The sequence below is a fragment of the Myotis daubentonii genome, chromosome 11 (genome assembly GCF_963259705.1).
Source record: "Myotis daubentonii chromosome 11, mMyoDau2.1, whole genome shotgun sequence".
NCBI classification, from domain to species: domain Eukaryota; kingdom Metazoa; phylum Chordata; class Mammalia; order Chiroptera; family Vespertilionidae; genus Myotis; species Myotis daubentonii.
In genome coordinates, this window is record NC_081850.1 from 76,222,606 (window position 1) to 76,240,286 (window position 17,681).

The 17,681-nt window shown below is 53.2% G+C and overlaps 1 protein-coding gene across 3 annotated transcripts in view; it reads left to right on the forward strand.

The window, feature by feature from the left end:
• The window catches only part of LRSAM1 (leucine rich repeat and sterile alpha motif containing 1), a 33,316-nt gene extending 15,894 nt beyond the window's left edge, over nucleotides 1-17,422 (forward strand). For 2 of the 3 annotated variants that reach the window (XM_059658092.1, XM_059658093.1), the window contains 11 exons: nucleotides 2,291-2,361; nucleotides 3,308-3,407; nucleotides 5,082-5,169; nucleotides 5,547-5,621; nucleotides 6,933-7,013; nucleotides 8,009-8,104; nucleotides 9,958-10,056; nucleotides 10,953-11,084; nucleotides 11,319-11,400; nucleotides 13,653-13,798; nucleotides 16,628-17,422. In XM_059658092.1, coding sequence (XP_059514075.1) covers nucleotides 2,291-2,361; nucleotides 3,308-3,407; nucleotides 5,082-5,169; nucleotides 5,547-5,621; nucleotides 6,933-7,013; nucleotides 8,009-8,104; nucleotides 9,958-10,056; nucleotides 10,953-11,084; nucleotides 11,319-11,400; nucleotides 13,653-13,798; nucleotides 16,628-16,753 — 1,096 coding nt within the window. In that variant the 3' untranslated portion in view covers nucleotides 16,754-17,422. The remainder of the gene's footprint in view (nucleotides 1-2,290; nucleotides 2,362-3,307; nucleotides 3,408-5,081; nucleotides 5,170-5,546; nucleotides 5,622-6,932; nucleotides 7,014-8,008; nucleotides 8,105-9,957; nucleotides 10,057-10,952; nucleotides 11,085-11,318; nucleotides 11,401-13,652; nucleotides 13,799-16,627) is intronic. The other variant, XM_059658095.1, reaches the window with a different exon arrangement.
• The last annotated feature ends 259 nt before the right edge of the window (nucleotides 17,423-17,681 follow it).

Below are 17,681 nucleotides of genomic sequence, written 5' to 3' on the forward strand. Positions count from 1 at the left end.
CTGACCAGGAATCGAACCATGACTTCCTAGTTCATAGGTCAACACTCAACTATTAAGCCAGCCCGGCTTGGCTGACATACATTTTTATATTAGTTTCAGGTGTACACCCCAATGATTAGACATTATGTAACTTACTAAGTGATCATCTGGATAAATCTCACACCCATCTGACACCATCACAGTTATTCCAATGTTATTGACTGTATGGCCTGTGCTATATTTTACATCCCATGACTGTTCTGTAACAACAAATTTGCACTTCTTACCCCTTCCCCTTTCCACCCATCCTCCCAGCCTCGCACCTATCTGGCAGTCGTCAAAATGGCTCGTTGTATCTAGAGTCCATTTCTGTTCTGCTTGTTTATTTTGTTTTTTAGATTCAATTATTGATAATGTATTTATTGCCATTTTATTGTTCATATTTTTTATCCTTTTCTTCTATCATTTCTTGAAGGCACTCTGTATGTTTCCATGCTCAGAAAGCGAAAAACCCACCCCCAGTGGTTTACACTGGACATTTTTAGGAGGTGGGAATTAGAGGCGGTGATGTTTTTTTCCTTTGTGTTTCCAGTATGTTCCAAACTTACTGCATTGAGGCACACCCCTATAGCAATGAGGCAAAGCACAGCTGGGAGGGGCCACCTCCTCCCCTTCTCCAGGTAGTAATGGGATCCTCCTGCTCCTCTGAGATCCCAAATAGGAGCGTGGACTTTGCTGCTGTCCTTGCACCCACCCTGGGGAAGACCTCCCATAGGGAGCTCCCACCAGGTGGCATGGCAGCCCCGTCACCCCACCCACTGAAGCTGTGGCACTTGTGGAGCCAGGGGTGGTCAAGGCCAAGCTGAGCTGTGGGGGTGGCATCGTTTCCTTGGCACACACTCTCACTGCGGGGCCGGGGTCCAGCAGTGCGCAGTGCAGCTTCCCTGAGCAGCCCACGGTCCTGGGCTGTGGGGCGCGGTTACGGTGTTTTGTCCAGATTCAAGCCTCGGACTAATGAAAGGACAGGGTCCTCTCATTGCCACGTGCAAGTCCCAGCTGGAGGGCAGCAGCACAATCATAGCCAACAGCTGTGGTTGTAAGCTTGAACCTCTGGTCCGAACATGTAGCCCCACGTGCCTTGTGCTAGAGTTCGGGTGCATGTAGTTGAATGAGGTTGGAACTCACGAGAATGCTGTGAACAACGTGATCACGCCTCTACTTTGCCTCGTGGCATCTGCTATAAAATAAAGACACGGCTTGTGGGCGCTGTCGTTGTCTCCTCATCAGGGAGGCAGCGTCCCACCGAGACCCAGCTATTGTTCTCTTGTCTGTCTTTCCTTAATCCTTTCACCCCCCCACTCGGGATCACCCGTGGTCATGCTGGCATGGCACACTGGGCAGGGCAGAGGGCTCAGAGGATACACGCTTCTTCAGTGAAGTAGGACTTGCAGAAACATACAGATTATCCCTCCAGGCCACTCTAACCTGTTTAGTGTGTGTGTGGGGGGGTGGGGGGGTTTCGGGAGAGATGCACATACTTGCAGCCTACACATACATGCATGTAATTACCTCTTATATTTTCATTTACTTTTATTTTATTTTTTTATTACAGTTTGCATTAGACACTTTAATTTTCATTTATTGTCTCATGGATATATTTCCATGCCAACAACCTTATTGTAATAACTATATAGAGTATTCCACTATATGATTACAACATAACTTATTTAATTAGCCCTCTGTTCATGTGAATTAGTTTCCAGTTTTTCATAATTACAAATACTGTTACAGTGAATATCTCCTAAGTATACCTATATGCGTTTATGTGAATATTTTTAAAGGAAATAGTCAAAGGACATTGGATAGGTATTGCCAAATTGCCTTCCAGAAAACATTTTGCCAGTTTATACTCTTCTCGCCCGTCTATGAAAGTGCCCATTTCACCACCTTCATTGCCATCACCTATGGTTATCGGTTTCCTGATCCCAACCAGTCTGCTAGTGGAAAAGGTTTTACTTTCTTTAGTTCCCAGTGATGTGAAGCATCTTCCCATGTGTTTATTGGTCACTTGTATCCAAGCATCAGTGAAATGCTGTTTGTGTCCTTTGCCTATTTTTCTAAGGGAATGTTCACCTTTTTATACAAGAAACGCTACCTACGAAGCTGACGGTAAACAGGGCCCCGGGGGAGAGGGGCGTGATGCAGCGGAGCACATCAAGGAGGACTTCCTGAAGGAGGTGCCGTTCTTCTGATGGGATTTCCTCTTGGAAGTGTAATGTCTGCTGAAGAAATGGATGGATTGTTTTTCTAGAATAAGAATGGAACAGTTGATGTCCATAACCCAGGAGGAGACAGAGAGCCTGCGAAGACGTGAGATTGCCTGTGAGTCTCAGGGTGGGAAGTGGGAGGGGTCCTGGGAACAGAGCCTGGCCGTCTGGGGCACAGGGGTAGACAGCCCTGTCTATTGTCACCTGGGCAGGGTGCTGAGGGCTGACCCCTTGAGAGGGGAAGTATTCATGAGAAGGAAGAAGTGGTATATTTAGTGTGATGACATTTTAATTTTTTATTGTGGTAAAATATATACAACGTAAAATTTACCATTTTAACCACGTTTAATTATATAGTTCTGTAGCATTAAGTACATTAGTGTGCTGCCATTACCATCTCCATCTCCAGAAACTTCATCTTGCAAAACTGAAACTCTGTGCCCATTCAGTAACAACTCATCATTTCCCCTCTCCTAGCCCCGGCACCCACCATCCTGCTTTCTTCTCTCTGAGTCTGATTACTCTAGGTGCCTCATATACATGGGATCATGGTATTTTTCTTTTTGTTGACTGGCTTCCTTCACTTAGCATGTCCTCAAGGTTCATTCATGTCACAGCTTCCCTCTGCGTTTCCTTCCTTTTTAAGGCTGGATAATATTCCATGTTTGGATCCACCACACTTTGTTAGTCTGTTCATCCGCCAGTGGGCATTGGGGTTGTTTCCACTGTTGGCTATTGTGAATCATGCTGCTATGAATGTGGCCGCACACATATCTATTCAAGTCTCTGCTTTCAGTGTTTTAATTTTCATTTTAAAAAATCCACAAATATGTATTTACATGTCACTGGAAGAATACGTATCAAAAGTGATAATATCTCTGGGTGACAGGTGATAGGAGATTCTGTGTGTGTTGTTCAGTGTTTTACAATTAGTCAACCTTTCAAACTTAAGTTACGTTTATGGTTTAAAAATAAGATTTCTCTGAAGGGTGACCATCAGGTGGGTGACTAGGTGAACCCTCCGAGGCTGCCCCTTCCTCAGCCCGCCCCCTGTCTCTCAGCCGCCATGCAACAGATGCTGACCGAGAGCTGTAAGAACCGCTTCCTCCAGATGACCTACGAGTCTCAGAGGCAGAACTTGGTCCAGCAGGCCTGTTCCAGGTAATGTAAGGAGAGGCGTCCAGAGGGAGGGAGTTGGGGGAGCCGGCTCTGGGCCCAGGGAGTCCCCTGCCCAGCCACCCCAGCCTCGGCCATGCTCTCAGAGGCAGGTGGTGACTGGTCTCCATGACTTTTCTAGCTGGACCTCATGGTTCTGTGTTGGGCTGTGAGAAAGTGACAATACCTCATTTCATTGCACTCCACAGATACTGTGTTTTTTACAAATTAAAGGCTTGTGGCAACCATGCCTCCAGCAAGTCTGTTGGCACCATTTTTCCTAAAGGCTCAGATGGTTAGCATTTTTTAGCAATAAAGAATTTTTTAATTCAAGTATGTGCATTGTGTTTTGAGACATAATGCTGTTGCACACTTAATAGATTACAGTCATGTAAACGTAACTCATACATAGGCACTGGGAAACCCCAAGTTCTTGTGACTCATTTCATTGCAGTATTTCCTTTAATGTGGTGGTCTGCAACCAAACCTACACGATCTCTGAGGTGCCTGTAATCACCACCACTTCTCACGCCCTCCTGTGCCGGGCTCTCGGCCACGTGACATGCACCAGCTTATTGGATCTCCAAGGGACTCTACTGTTACTGGCCCCACTTTACCATCTCAGCTCAGGCTCGGGGAAGCCATGTGACACACCCCAGGAAACACAGCTAGCAGCTGACAGAGCCAGGATTCAAACCCAGACAGAGTGGGGGGGGTGGGTGCTCCTGACGGGGGTGCACTCATCATCGCCAAGGATCCACACAGGTCGGGGGCAGGGTGCACTGGGGGGACGATGATGGGGTTGCCTTCGATGCTGAAGCCACTCTGGTCTGACCCTCCAAGTTCCCCATGGCTCTGCGGGTGTCTGTTGGGGGAGCCACAGGTGTCTGGCAGAGCCAGGTGAGAAAGGCCCGTCAATGCTCAGGAGCCCCAGACGGGGACAGGCAGTAGCCCTGCTGCCGTCTCCTCCCACCCAGGGGCGCAGCTGCCAGCCTCCCCTGCGTCCTCAGGTGCGGACTCTCCCTCTTTCCTGGTGCATGGCATTGTGCTTAGGAGCACGGCACTTCTGCTAGTAACTGTCATGTCTTGGGCAAGTTGCTTTTCCTTTCTGAGTCCTAATTTTCATACCAGAAAAATGGGGATAAATCAGTACCTTCGCCTCCAGTGGCTGGAGCCGTTAGTGAGCATAAGGTATGCCACATAGGGTTCAACAAATAACAGCTGTTGTTATGAACAAACAACCTCAAAGCCAAGATGCACCCACGTATGGACATACATGAGGTTGCAAGTTTGGATTTTTGTGCCCAAATCACTAGACTTGTTCTAGGGGCTGAGAGCAGACCCACTGCCAGGGCGAGAAATGCCGGGGTGGGGAGTGCAGATGCTAGTGCGGAGGAAGGACAGCTTTCTCGGGGCCTGAGCGGCTCACCTGGGAGGCGGTGTTCCGGTACAGGGGTGGGTGTCTCCCAGCTCCCAGACAGACTCTGTCACCTCCTTCCAGGCCATGGGATTCAGACAGACTCTGTGTCTGCCCCGCCTGGAACATGACCCCCAGCAGGTGCTCCATAAGCATTGTTGAATGAATAAATGGTTTATCTTGATCTCCTCCAAGGTGCCTGGCACATAGTAGGTGCTCAGAAAATGTTGAGAGAGTAAATGAATGTGCTGTCTTTGTGGCAGCATGGCTGAAATGGATGAGCGGTTCCAGCAGATTCTGTCGTGGCAGCAGATGGATCAGAACAAAGCCATCAGCCAGATCCTGCAGGAGGTAAGCCCTTGCCCAGGATGTGAGGGAGTGGGTGCACGAAGGACATGCTGGGGCAGAACTCTGCATGGAGCCCTGTCTCAGAGAGCATGTGAGACCCCACATGCTTAGTGCATTTAGTACAAACCATCAGGAAGAGAGGGGCAGGGAGAGGCCTCTGGGTGGTGATCTGGTCACCGCTGTGGCTGGCACCCACTCCCTGTGCTGTGGGGGCTCCATCATGAGGATTGAAAGGGCAGGGAGTGGTGCAATCAGAGAAGCCCACAGAGCGCTGCAGGACCTGGGCTCACCTCCGAGCCCGCTGCACCGTCCGCTCGACTCTGGTCTGCCGCCAACTGGGAAGCCAGGCAGGCCCTGCTCAGCAGCCGGTCTCGTTGCAGAGCGTCATGCAGAAGGCTGCATTTGAGGCTCTCCAGGTGAAGAAAGACCTGATGCATCGGCAGATCAGGAACCAGGTGAGTGGGGGTCGTGTACCCCCTTCTAGACCTGTCTCGTCAGCCTTCAGAGACACGCAGAGGTGGCTGGACAGGCCACAGTTAAGCTTGAATCCTGGCTCCTTCACAGGAGCTCAGCAGGAGGTCTCCCTGCAGAAGCTCCCTTTCCTCCCAGAACCTCGGTCAGGGGCTGTTGGCAGGTGCCCGAGGCAGCACTGTGGGTGCCCAGGGCTGAGGGGAAGGGCAGCTGTGGCCTTGACCGCGGGGGCAGCCTGTGCTGAGCACTCACAGGCAGCCGGCTGAAACCCCAATGTCCCATCAGCTCTGAACTGGGACAGACAGGATCTCCCACCTGAGGGAGCAGGGAGGGCCTGACGTCAGCTGGGCCTGGAGGAGAGGGCCAAGGCTGACCTCGGGCCAGCTCTGGGCGGGCCCCACCGCTGTGGCCTCTGGGCCGTCTGACTCTGGGCTTCCTGAGGGTGAGGTGCGCTCTGCGGGCTGGAGATGAAGTGAGCTTTCAGGCTGTGGGAGTGCTCATCGCATCGTACTCAACACTTTGAATTTCACATTTTGCATGCTTTTTTTTCTTTTTATTCTTTTCTTTTTTGGCCCAAACCAGCTTACCTTTTTATTTCCCTCTTTAATTTCAATCCCACATAGCCGGACATGAAGCTCATTCCTCTGACCAGGGGTTGGTGGGGACCTAGGAACTTAGGGACAAGGGTCATAGGGTCATAGGCACAGGCTGTGGGGTCTGACCCCCAGGGCTAAAAGTCCCCAGTCACACCCTGGGGTGTGCAGTGACCCCTAGATATTCTCACTGTGGGTGGTTTTGACCCACCAGGCCAGCTGTTCCCCTTTAGACCCTGAGAAGGCACATCCAGGGAAAGGGCTCACTCCCGTACCTGCTCTGTGTCATTAGGCAAGTTACTTACCTCTCTGAGCCTCAGTTTCCCTGTCTGTAAAATGGAGGCAATAATACCTCCTAAGAGCCAGAGGAGAATTGACAAACCGATACATAGAAAGTGTCCAGCACAGGCCTAGCATGCAGAATCCTCAATAAATGTCAGCTACGACTCTTATTATTACTCAGTCACTTCCATGACCCTCTGCTCCCGTCTGGGACAGCTCTGCAGAGGAAGCAAGAGAATTGGTCAACAGTATTGACCAGGCAGGCATGTCCACACCGCTGCCCAAAGCACTCAGGGCCCCTTCATCCCAGAGAGCCCCAGAGCAGCTTCTCAGACCCAACTTGGCCATCAGAGAGCAGTGGCACAGATTGGAACTATGGTTAATGTGAATAAAAAACACCCTGTCTCATCTTCTGTTTAGATTAAGTTAATAGAAACTGAGTTATTGCAGCTGACACAGCTGGAGTTAAAGAGGAAATCCCTGGACACAGAGGCACTACAGGTATGTAGGGCTCCCTGGCCTGCCCGGTCCCTCCCCTGTGCCCCTGAAATCCCCGCCTGGTGCCCCACCGCCTCTCCAGCAAGCCGGGCAGGTCTCCTCCGTGGCTGTGACCTTGGAGGGTGCCCCAATCCCAGAAGGCTGATGGGAGCGCAGGCCAAGGCTAGGGCTCGGGTCAGCTGTTGCCAGGCAGGAGGGTCAGAGGAAGGAGGGTTTCATTGCCAAGGCTCACCAGGTGACATCTCCATCTCCACGTTTTCTTTGTTTTGGAGCGGGGTTGCTGCTGAGCTCCCTGTCTCTTTAAGCCATGCTTCTGGGCGCTGGTTCCACTCGGGCTGACATCCTCTGGGGAAGGAGCTTTCTTGGTGTCGCAGGGATGTCCGGAGGAGAGGGCCCAGCCGTCGCTGCGTCGCTCCCTGCAGGCAGCTTCTCTGCGGCTCAGCCTGCTGTCCTGCTCACAGAGAAGGGGCCGCAGGGACTGGCCGGCGGCGTCTGGACTGCAGGCTGGACCTGGGTTCTGTCCAGCGCAGTCCTGCTGTGTGACCTGGGCGGGAGGGGGAGGGGCGGCCTTTCCCTTCTCTGCGCCTCAGTCTGTCTGGTGCTCCACAGCCCTCCCCGCCATGTGTCTCCCCTACATGCTGTGGGCTCAGTGAGAGGAGGTCAGATACCCACGGCTTGTCATTTCCTTTGTTTGCTGTTTCTTACCACTCCACCGACATCCGTCACTAGATTCCATGCCTGGCCTTAGCCCCACGGGGCAGGGAGGTGCAGGCTTACGAGCAGGTGGGGAGGGGATGCCCGGCAGAGGGGCCCCTCGGCTCTGCCCCCTAATTCTCAGCCTGAGATCGTGGGCAGAGACTTGGACTGAGTCAGCCCTCCATGAGCCCCCGGCTGGCAGCTGAGAACTCTGTGGGGGATCCCGCCACTGTGCCCTGGGCCTTCTGGCGCCAGGGCTGCTGGAAGCTTCTGGCGGCACTGGGTGTGGTCTTGTGTTGCAGGAGATGATCTCAGAGCAGCGCTGGGCCCTCACCTCCCTGCTCCAGCAGCTGCTCAAAGAGAAGACGCAGCGAGAGGAGGAGCTCCGGGCAATCCTGGTGCGTTGGGCCACGTAGCACCGAACACGGGTTTGCTTGCCCTCCACACACTTGCCGTTCTTAGAAACACTTCTGTTACTCACATCATACTTGTTCATCATAGAAAACATGGATGTTTACAAAGGAAAAGAGTCTCACTTCTGAGAGTTGTCTGTTGCTAATGGTTTGATGTACATTTTTCAAATGTTGTGGTGCTTCCTTATAGCTATGTGTGCACGTGCTTAAACGTAAACAGTGCAGAGCCCTGGGTGACCAGCTCGCTTTCACCTGTTCTTCCCGTGTCACTGAAATACTCCTCCGCATTCTTTTCATGGCTGCGTTTGGATAGGCCATCGTTTGGCCTGTTGAGCATTTAGATTGCTTCCCGTTCTTTGCTTTCATGAGCAGTGCGCTCTGACCGTCTTTGCAGCTAAGTATTTGAGAACAGCTGAGCCCAGGAGAGGACTTGCTGTGTCCAGGGCAGGCCTTTAATAAGCCTTTGACAGGAAGTACCCAATTGTCCCCTGTGCCCACATGGGTGTCACTCTGGCACGTCATTAGGATGGCAGAGCTGCATTTAGGTAGCAGCCAGGTCACGTCCTCCAGATCCCAAGTGCATGTGAGTGGTGAGGACGGAGGCCAACCCACTGGCTGGGGCTGGAGGACCGAGGCACTCCCCTGGTGTCAGTTCTGCTCCAGGCACCCTCTGGGCTCCAAGAGCAGGCCCTGTGCAGGGTACGGAGGAGACTGAGACCAGCTCCGAAACTTCCGAGCCCTGCGCAAGCCCCAGTGCCATGCTTGTGCCCATCAGAAGGTGCCTTCCCTCCCGATGCCCCGCTGCATTCTGTACAAATTGTAGTGTAGTGCGGGCATCGTGCAGGAGCAGCCATATACTTGGCCACGGGTTCCTGCCCTCGAGGGGCGGTGAGGGACTCACTAGGGGAGGGAGCAGCACCTCAGCAGAACATGAGGTTCAGGGCCATGGGTTCCAGAAGAGAGGTACGTCCACAGCCCAGGCCAGGAGAGGGGAGCCAGCTAGGCAAGGCCCAGGAGTGACCACCAAAGGGCACTCAGGTCCCTGTGTTGAAACCCTGCTCCTGTGTCACATCAGACCCCGTGTCCTGGATGGGCCGGCTCCGCTGCTCAGACCCAGGCCCCAGAGCAGGACAGACCCGGTTCTGGATCGTGGCCCTGACACTGGGCAGCGCCTCGACCTTGGGCTGCTAATCACTCTGACACTCAGCTTCCTCACTTGCGCAGTGGAGCCCATTGCAGTTGTGAGAATTAGTAAAAGGGCGTCTCGTGCACAGCACAGTCGCACGTAGCCGCTGTCGGTACCATTCGTCCGCTGCTCTGTCCCCGGCCCCTAGAACAGTGCCTGGCCCAGACGGCTCTCCAGGAATATTTGTTGGGTGCCAGAAGGAAGGAATCCGTTCCACTCCATGTTCACGAGTCTCCAGCTTTGTCAGGCAGCGGAGGTGTCCTTGGATTCCTCTGTCCTTCCCTACCTGGCCCCCGGAGACCAGCCCGAGCTCTGGGAGAAGGAGGTGGCTGCCTGGCGCTTGGCCATTCCCACAAGCAGATGAGACAGTGTCCCTCCCAGACTAGCGGTGCACAAACGAGGTGCCAGGTGCAGCAGCCAGGGGCAGGCCCCCACCAGGTGCGTGTGTGAGACCCTTCTCAGCGGTAAGCTGGGGGCAGTGCTGCTCCCTGCGCTTCCTGCCTGTAGTTGACGTGCTGTGATGATAGTGGACAGGGATGCTGTGAGATACCACGTGCCGTCCACGCGCTCAGAGGACACAGTTCAGTCACCATCATTGTCATTGTTTTTACTTACCGATTTGTAACTAACAGCATCAACTTCGTTCTGGCAGACGGAGTTAGAAGCCAAAAGTGAAACCAAGCAGGAAAATTACTGGCTGATTCAGTATCAACGGCTATTGAACCAGAAGCCCCTGTCCTTGAAGCTGCAGGTAAGGCCTGGTGGCGCCGCCCGCACCGGGAGCCTCAGGGATACCCTGCTGCTTGGCCTTTCCAGCTTCATTCCGTGCGTGCTTCTGGTGCTGGACCCCGGGCACAGAGTGAGAGGGAGGGTTCATTCCCGTGAGAGCAGACAGCGGCTGGCGCTCTGTGCGTGCTAACACAGGCAGCGACAGTGCTGCCGCCGCGCACCTGCACCTGCGTGGACAAGCCGGATGTGGTCCTCTCTCCCTGTGTCCATCTCCTCCCTCTCCCCTCCCAACACTTTTTTAAAAAATATATATTTTATTGATTTTTTACAGAGAGGAAGGGAGAGGGATAGAGTTAGAAACATCGATGAGAGAGAAACATCGATTCAGCTGTCTCTTGCACCCCCCCCCCCCCCACTGGGGATGTGCCCGCAACCCAGGTACATGCCCTTGACTGGAATCGAACCTGGGACCCTTGAGTCCGCAGGCCGACGCTCTATCCACTGAGCCAAACCAGTTAGGGCAACACTTTTTTTTTTTTTAATGTTAAATAAAAATGGAGTCTTTCTATACATACTATTTGGCAGCTTCTTTTTCCTCTTAGTGGTGATGGGCAGCTGTCCAGGCCTGGACATGTACTAGGACTAGTAGAGTCCGCATTGTTTCCCCACAGCTGCATACCATGTGGCATATGGATGGCCCTCGTTCATTTAAACAGTCCCCTCGATGGTACTTAAGTTGCTTACTGTTTTCAAGTTCACAAATAGAGCGACAGTGAACTTCCTGTACATCCATCTCTCTGCGCTTACACATGCATTTTTGTAGGGAAAGTTCCAAGAATACATTTGCACTTTGGTTATATATATTCACACCCTTTGTTTGCTGTTGTAAATACTGGCTTCTTGTTCTCCCCTGTACAGGAAGAGGGCATGGAGCGCCCACTGGCGGCCCTGCTGGTGGAGCTGTCCGCCGAGCACTACCTGCCCATCTTTGCCCATCACCGCATCTCTCTGGACATGCTGAGCCGCATGAGCCCTGGGGACCTGGCCAAGGTGGGCAGCAGCAGCCTCTCGGGGGAGGTCAGCGCAGCGCTGGGCCACAGGCCCAACCTGGCCAAGGGTCGCTGCTCTTCTTGCAGCTCTTGGAAAGCTCTGCTATTAGCAAATGCCCCAGGGCCCCTTGCTGAAGGCGCCATCAGCCAGGAGTGAGGCGGCCCCGTGGCTCTGTGCTGTGTGGCCGGCTCCGGCCCAGCCCAGGCCATAGTCTGCTCTCCTTGGACTCCGCAGGTGGGGGTCTCAGAAGCTGGCCTGCAACACGAGATCTTGCGAAGGGCCCGGGAGCTGCTGGACGCGGCCAAGATCCAGCCAGGTACCAACACCCACCTTGCGTGTGGACTGTGGTGGGGGCAGTCATCTCTTTACTCTTCAGATCGAGCCCTAAAGGCTGGATCTAGCCCCTGCCAGTCCTTAAGGTTCCTTCCTAAAGGAACAGGATTTACGAATGAGAAAAACAGGCACAAAAATGGGAGTTTCCTTGCAGCATTTCGGGGCCCCCGGCTCCCTGTCCCGTGACCTTCCCTAAACCCACCCTACAGACACTGGGACTCACACACCCGGGGGCCTTGGAATCGAGGGAGAAACCAGCTGTATCCGGTGCCCAGCACTGTGGCTGGGGTGTCTGTGAGGATGTGTGTGACGGGTTGTGAGGGCAAGTGCAGGTCATAAAGGCACTCCACCCGTCGGAGGCCAGGGGAGAGCAGGTACCGAGGTGGGGGCAGGGGCAGGCATGGAAACCGGCTCTCCTGTGTGCCGAGCACGATCCTCTGCCAGGCAGTTGCCAGCCATAGCACGTGGACCATGTTGTGTCACCTGTCTCAACCCCATCAGGTGGGTATTGTTATGCTCATTTGAGGGGTGAGGAAACAGGCAGAGAGAGGTTAACTCGCCTCTAACATCACACAGCCAGCAAACGGCTGAACCACTGGGCTCTGCTGCCCCTCAGGAAAGGCCGAGGGACCTTGACACGCGGAAGGAGGCCTGGGGCCTAGAACAAGAATGAAGGAGAGGGCAGGCTGCCAGGCCGGGCAAGCCCACGGGAGGGCCAGCCTCGGGCAGGATCTGTTTGGGACAGAGGCTAAAGTGGAGGTGCCAGACCAGACCGAAGGGGTGAGGCAGGAGCTCAGGCTGCCTGGCTGGGTCCCCAGATGTCAGGGCTGATGGCAGGGCCGTGCCATCTACAGACACCAGTTTTCCGGCCAATTTTACAGCAGGGACTGACTCTACCTAGAAAAAGTCATTAAGCTTCCAGCCCTTCAGTATCAAGTCTTGTGCAAAATAGCCCCCTCAGATGTTTGTCCCCCTGCACGGCCCCATCGCACTCAGGTCAGGAAGAGTTTGGCATCAGGACTTGGGTCGCCCTAACATCGGCAAACATGTTAGGATAACAACAGTGCCCACCTGAGGGGTTGAGACAAAGGTGACACCCTAGCAGACACACCTCCCTGGAGCAGAGTTGCAGGTACCTTTCACTCCGAGCCCCTCCAGCATCCAAAACCTCTCACCATCTCCCCCCAACCCCAGAGCTAGCAGGAGCTGCTCCCTGCTCGGAGCTAATCCCCCTCTCAGGGTGTCCCTGCTGCCGGTGTGATGCCTCGGCTCTGCCCACCCCGCCAGGAAGGGGGCTGTGGCGGATGGTTCCTTCTTAGCTCCAGAAGGGACAGGAAATGCTCGGGCGTTTTCCTACCAATGCTCTTACTGCTCCCCGGCCTCCATCGGTGTCATATTAAGTACAGAAGGGCCTCTTCACCACGATGGCTTGGGGCACCCTGATACCCTCAGTGTCTAGGCTTGTAATAACCTTTGAAAAATCTTCAGAATTTTTTTCCAATTGTAAAATAATACTGCTTGTAAGTCAAACCACAGAATCAATGAAACATATGAGCTGAGATCCGGGTGGGGATCAGGGCTGAAGCAGACTCAGGGATGTCGGTGGTGCCCACTGGGTGATGATCAGAAAGACTGCATCTGGAAGGGCCCAGGCTGATGTCTGGCTTCAGGGCTGGCGGCGGCTGCAGGGGAGAGCAGTGGGCACGCTGGGGGCCCTGCCAGGGGTGCGGGGAGCAGCCGTGGGGACCTCTCACTCCTGTCCCTGCTCCTCTGTCTCCCCGGCCACTGGGTGAAGCTGAGAGGGAGGCTCCTCCACCCGAGTCCCTAAGCAGGGGCGCCTGTGCTGCGACTCCACCACCAGGTGGCGCTGTGGCCTTGGACACGTGGCCACCCTCTCTGAGCTCAGGTCTCATCTCTGAAAGTGACAGCCCTACTTGCAGGGTGGCCCTTAAAGGTCCCAGGGATGTTAGGCGTAAGAGACCCCAGTTAGCCAGTGCCGTGCCCCCTGCCCGTGTCCCAGCTCGCCCCTTTTCCAGATGGGGCAGGAGACTCAGAGAAGAGAAATAAGAGGGTGTGTGGTAAGGCTCCCCCCATCCCCTGCCCCCGCCCCATTCTGAGGTCAGAGCACCCTCACCTCCAGCTCAGTGTCCACGTGGGGCAGGCAGGGCTGGGGGCAGCCCCTTGGGGTTGGGGTCACTGGGAGAGGCCTGGCTCACCTCTCTCTGGTCCCCACAGAGCTGCTGAAACGACCCCCGGACGAGGTCCTCGGGGCCCTGGAGCCCACGGCCCCTGAGGAGCTTCCTGAGTCCGCGAGGCCGTCGGCTCCCCCCGCGGAGCTGGAGGTGCAGACCTCGGAATGTGTGGTGTGCCTGGAACGGGAGGTAAGTTTGGAGCCGGCGCCCTGCCCGCGGCCATCCGTGCCTTCCTAAACACTTTGCTCTAGTCATGTAAGTATCTGGTGTTCATTAGAAATCGTGGAAAATACAGGAAATAAAAGTGACCCATGATCCCATGACCCAGATATGAGCAATGCTAGACTTTTTGTTTTTTTTCAAAGAGGGTGTTTTCCCTACTTAACAAATACATTAAGGAAAATTTCTCAAGTTGTTAAATATCAACAACACAATTTTCTCTGAAGAGGCTGTTCTAAAACCGTCTTTTTAAAAAAACATTACAACATTCACTCTTATTGTAAAAACTAAACAACACAGCATATAAAAATTTTTATGTTTTCTTTTCCCCAGAAGGTTTTAAACATATTTTTTATTGTTGGCAGTATTACAGATGTCTCCCATTTTCCTCCCCTTCCCTCCCTCCTCCCAGCCATTACCCATCCCCCCCACCCAGGTCTTCAATACCCTATTGCCCGTGTCCGTGGGCTCTGCATATAAGTATCTAAGTTCTTTGGTTTATCTCTTCTCGTCTCCCCAACCCCACGTCGCGGTATGTCAGTCTGTTCCATGCCCCCGTGCTTCGGGTCTTACTTTGTTGGTCAATTCATTTTGTTCATTATATTCTACAAATAAGTGAGCTCATGTGATACTTGTCTTTTTCGGTTTGGCTTATGTCACCTAGCATAGTATTTTCCAGGTCCCTCCACGCTGTCCCAAGGAGTGAGAGATCTTTTTCACAGCTCACACTATTCCATAGTGTAACTATCCCACGGCTTTTGTATCCATTTATCCTACTGGTGGGCACTTGGGCTGTTTCCAGATCTTAACTATTGTAAATAATGCTGCTATGAACATATATTCTTTCTGATTGGTGTTTTGGGGTTTTTAGATTATATTCCCAGAGGCAGGATCGTTGGGTCAAATAGAAGTTCCATTTTTAATTTTTTTAGGAAACTCCATACTGTTTTCCACAGCAGCTGCACCAGTCTGCATTCCCACCAGCAGTGAACTGGTGTTCCCTTTTCTCTACATCCTCGCCAGCACTTGTTGTTGTTTGCTGATTTTTTTGATGATAGCCATTCTGACAGGTATGAGGTGATACCTCATTGTGGTTTTATTTGCATTTCTCTGATGGTTTGTGACTTCGAGCATTTTTTTCATATGTCTCTTGGCCATTTGTGTGTCCTCTTTGGAGAAATGTGTATTCAGGTCTGCTGCCCATTTTTTAATTGGATTGTTTGTCTTCCTTTTGTTGAGTGTCTGAGTACTTCATATATTTTGGATATTAACCTCTTATCAGGTATGTCATTGGCAAGTATGTTCTCCCAGGCAGTGGGTCCCCTTTTCATTTTGATGGTGGTTTCTTTCTTTTTCTGTGCAGAAGCTTTTTGTTTTTATGTAGTCCCGTTTGTTTATTTTCTCCTGTTTTTTTGCCCTAGGAGATGTATCTGTAAACATATTGCTCCATGAGATGTCTGAGATTTTGCTGTCTATGTTCTCCTCTAAGATTTTTCTGGTTTCATGGCTTACCTTTAAGTGTTTCATCCATCTTGCGTTTATTCTTGTGTATGGTGTACGTTGGTGGTTTAGTTTCATCTTTTTTGCATGTGTTTGTCTGGTTTTCCCAGCACCATTTGTTGAAGAGACTGTCTTTACTCCATTGTATGTTCTTGCCTCCTTTGTCAAATATTAATTGGCCATGATGGTGTGGGTCAATTTCTGGAGTCTCTGTTCTGATCCATTGGTCTATATGACTGTTCTTGTGCCAGTACCGGGCTGTTTTGGTTATAATGCTTTGTAGTATAGTTTGATGTCGGTATTGTGATTCTTCCTACTTCATTCCTCTTTCTTAAGATTGCTGCAGCTGTTCGGGGTCTTTTGTGGTTCCATGTACAACACAGCATATAAAATTAAAACTCACCCTCCCTCCACCGTGCGCCCCTACTTAGAAAAGGCGGCCGTGTTAGAGCATTCGGTTTCCCTCGGTCTTCACCACACCCGGGGCAGGCATGATGTGGAAGGACTCGGTTATAAATTTAACCAAATTCCTGCTTTGGGGCCCCAAAGGTTGGCTTCCAATTTCATTATTACAAACAGTGCTGAGCTGAGCAGCCTGGAACGAGTTGGGAGCACACCTTAGACCAGTGATGGCGAACCTTTTGAGCTCGGCGTGTCAGCATTTTGAAAAACCCTAACTTAACTCTGGTGCCGTGTCACATATAGAAATGTTTTGATATTTGCAACTATAGTAAAACAAAGACTTATATTTTTGATATTTATTTTATATATTTAAATGCCATTTAACAAAGAAAAATCAACCAAAAAAATAAGTTTGCGTGTCACCTCTGACACGCGTGTCATAGGTTCGCCATCACCGCCCTAGACTATGGCCTTACGGTAAATTCCTAAAAGGAGGAAACATTGAAGCAAAGTGTAGGCGTGGCTTCTAGGCCATCATGTTGGAATTGCTTTTAGACTGGGGGCTGGGCAAGTGCACACACAAAAAAACACACAAATTGGGAACAGCCTTCCCGTCCAGCAGCAGGGCTGGTTCCATCCAGAGGGCACCGCAGCTGTCACCCCGAGAGAGGGGGGCAGGCAAGTAGTAAAACATCAGCGCATATAATCCAGTTTCATATTAGAAAGAAAGGGGCGGGGCTTACGGGCATTTAAAGATTTTTAACAAAACGTGAAGGAGTGCCGGACTGCTGGCAGAGGGCAGGGCTGGGCGTTCCCCTGCTGTGTGGCGTGCTTCTGGATGGTCGAGAGGCTCAGGACGACCAGTGGCAGAGCCCAGACGCTCCGCTCTCTCCTCAGGCCCAGATGATCTTCCTCAACTGTGGCCACGTCTGCTGCTGCCTGCAGTGCTGCCAGCCGCTGCGCACCTGCCCGCTGTGCCGCCAGGAGATCGCCCAGCGCCTCCGGATCTACCACAGCAGCTGAGCGCCCGCCTGGCCCCCGGCCCTCCGGCCCACGTCCACACCTGCAGGCCCAGGGCTCCAGCTCACCCCTGCTCTCCCCAGACGAGTAAGGCCCCTCTGGCCTGGGCCCTACCCTACAGCCCAGGAGGGTGCCCCCCACCCTCGATCTCCAAGCAGGTGGGCCGGCCGGGCAGAGAGAATGTTCCTAGCGGATGACCTGCACACTGTGGAAGAAGAGGGGAGCCCTCCTGGTACCAGGGAGGGTGTGGGGGGGCAGCCGTGGCACCATCTGAGCACAGGACTGAGTGTCCTGGCCAGTGTGCTCCGCCCTTCCCAGCCGCCGCTGGCAGCCCGTCCCTGCAGGAGCCTTGGTGTTCTTGCCAGGGGAACAGAGACAGTGCTGTCCCACGGGGCAGGGGGTGGGAGTCAGGAGGGCCCTGATGTGAGGAGAGGCCACAGGCCACCATGGGCTGTCCGATCGGCTGGAATGTGTTCAGTGCAGGCCTGGTGCCACAGGCGACATCAGCCCCTTCTTGCCTCCCTCACCGCTGCCCGCCACACTCGGGCCCCTCTGCTCCAGGGGTGCCCCTCTGCTCCAGATCTGTACCACCTCACCCCATGCGGCTCAAGGGCGGGCAGTGAGCTTTGCAGACCCAAAGCAGGACTGCCAATAAACCCACTTCCGGCCTGCTGCTTCGGAGTCATCACTGGGTCCTGGTGGAGGGCAAGAGTCCGGGGGCTGGGGTGGGGTCAGGGAGGGCTGCACCCTGGTCAGAAGGAAAGGAGGAGGCAGAGTCATTCCCAAACGTGAAGTTATGCAAGCCCCTTGGGACGGGAGGCACGGCTCAGAGAGAAGTGGCGCAGGAGTCGGCCGGAGCGGATGGTGCGTGTCAGGCCCAAGCGGTCGTTATCCCAGACCAGGGAGCCCAGCTGCGGGGCTGAAGGCCCAG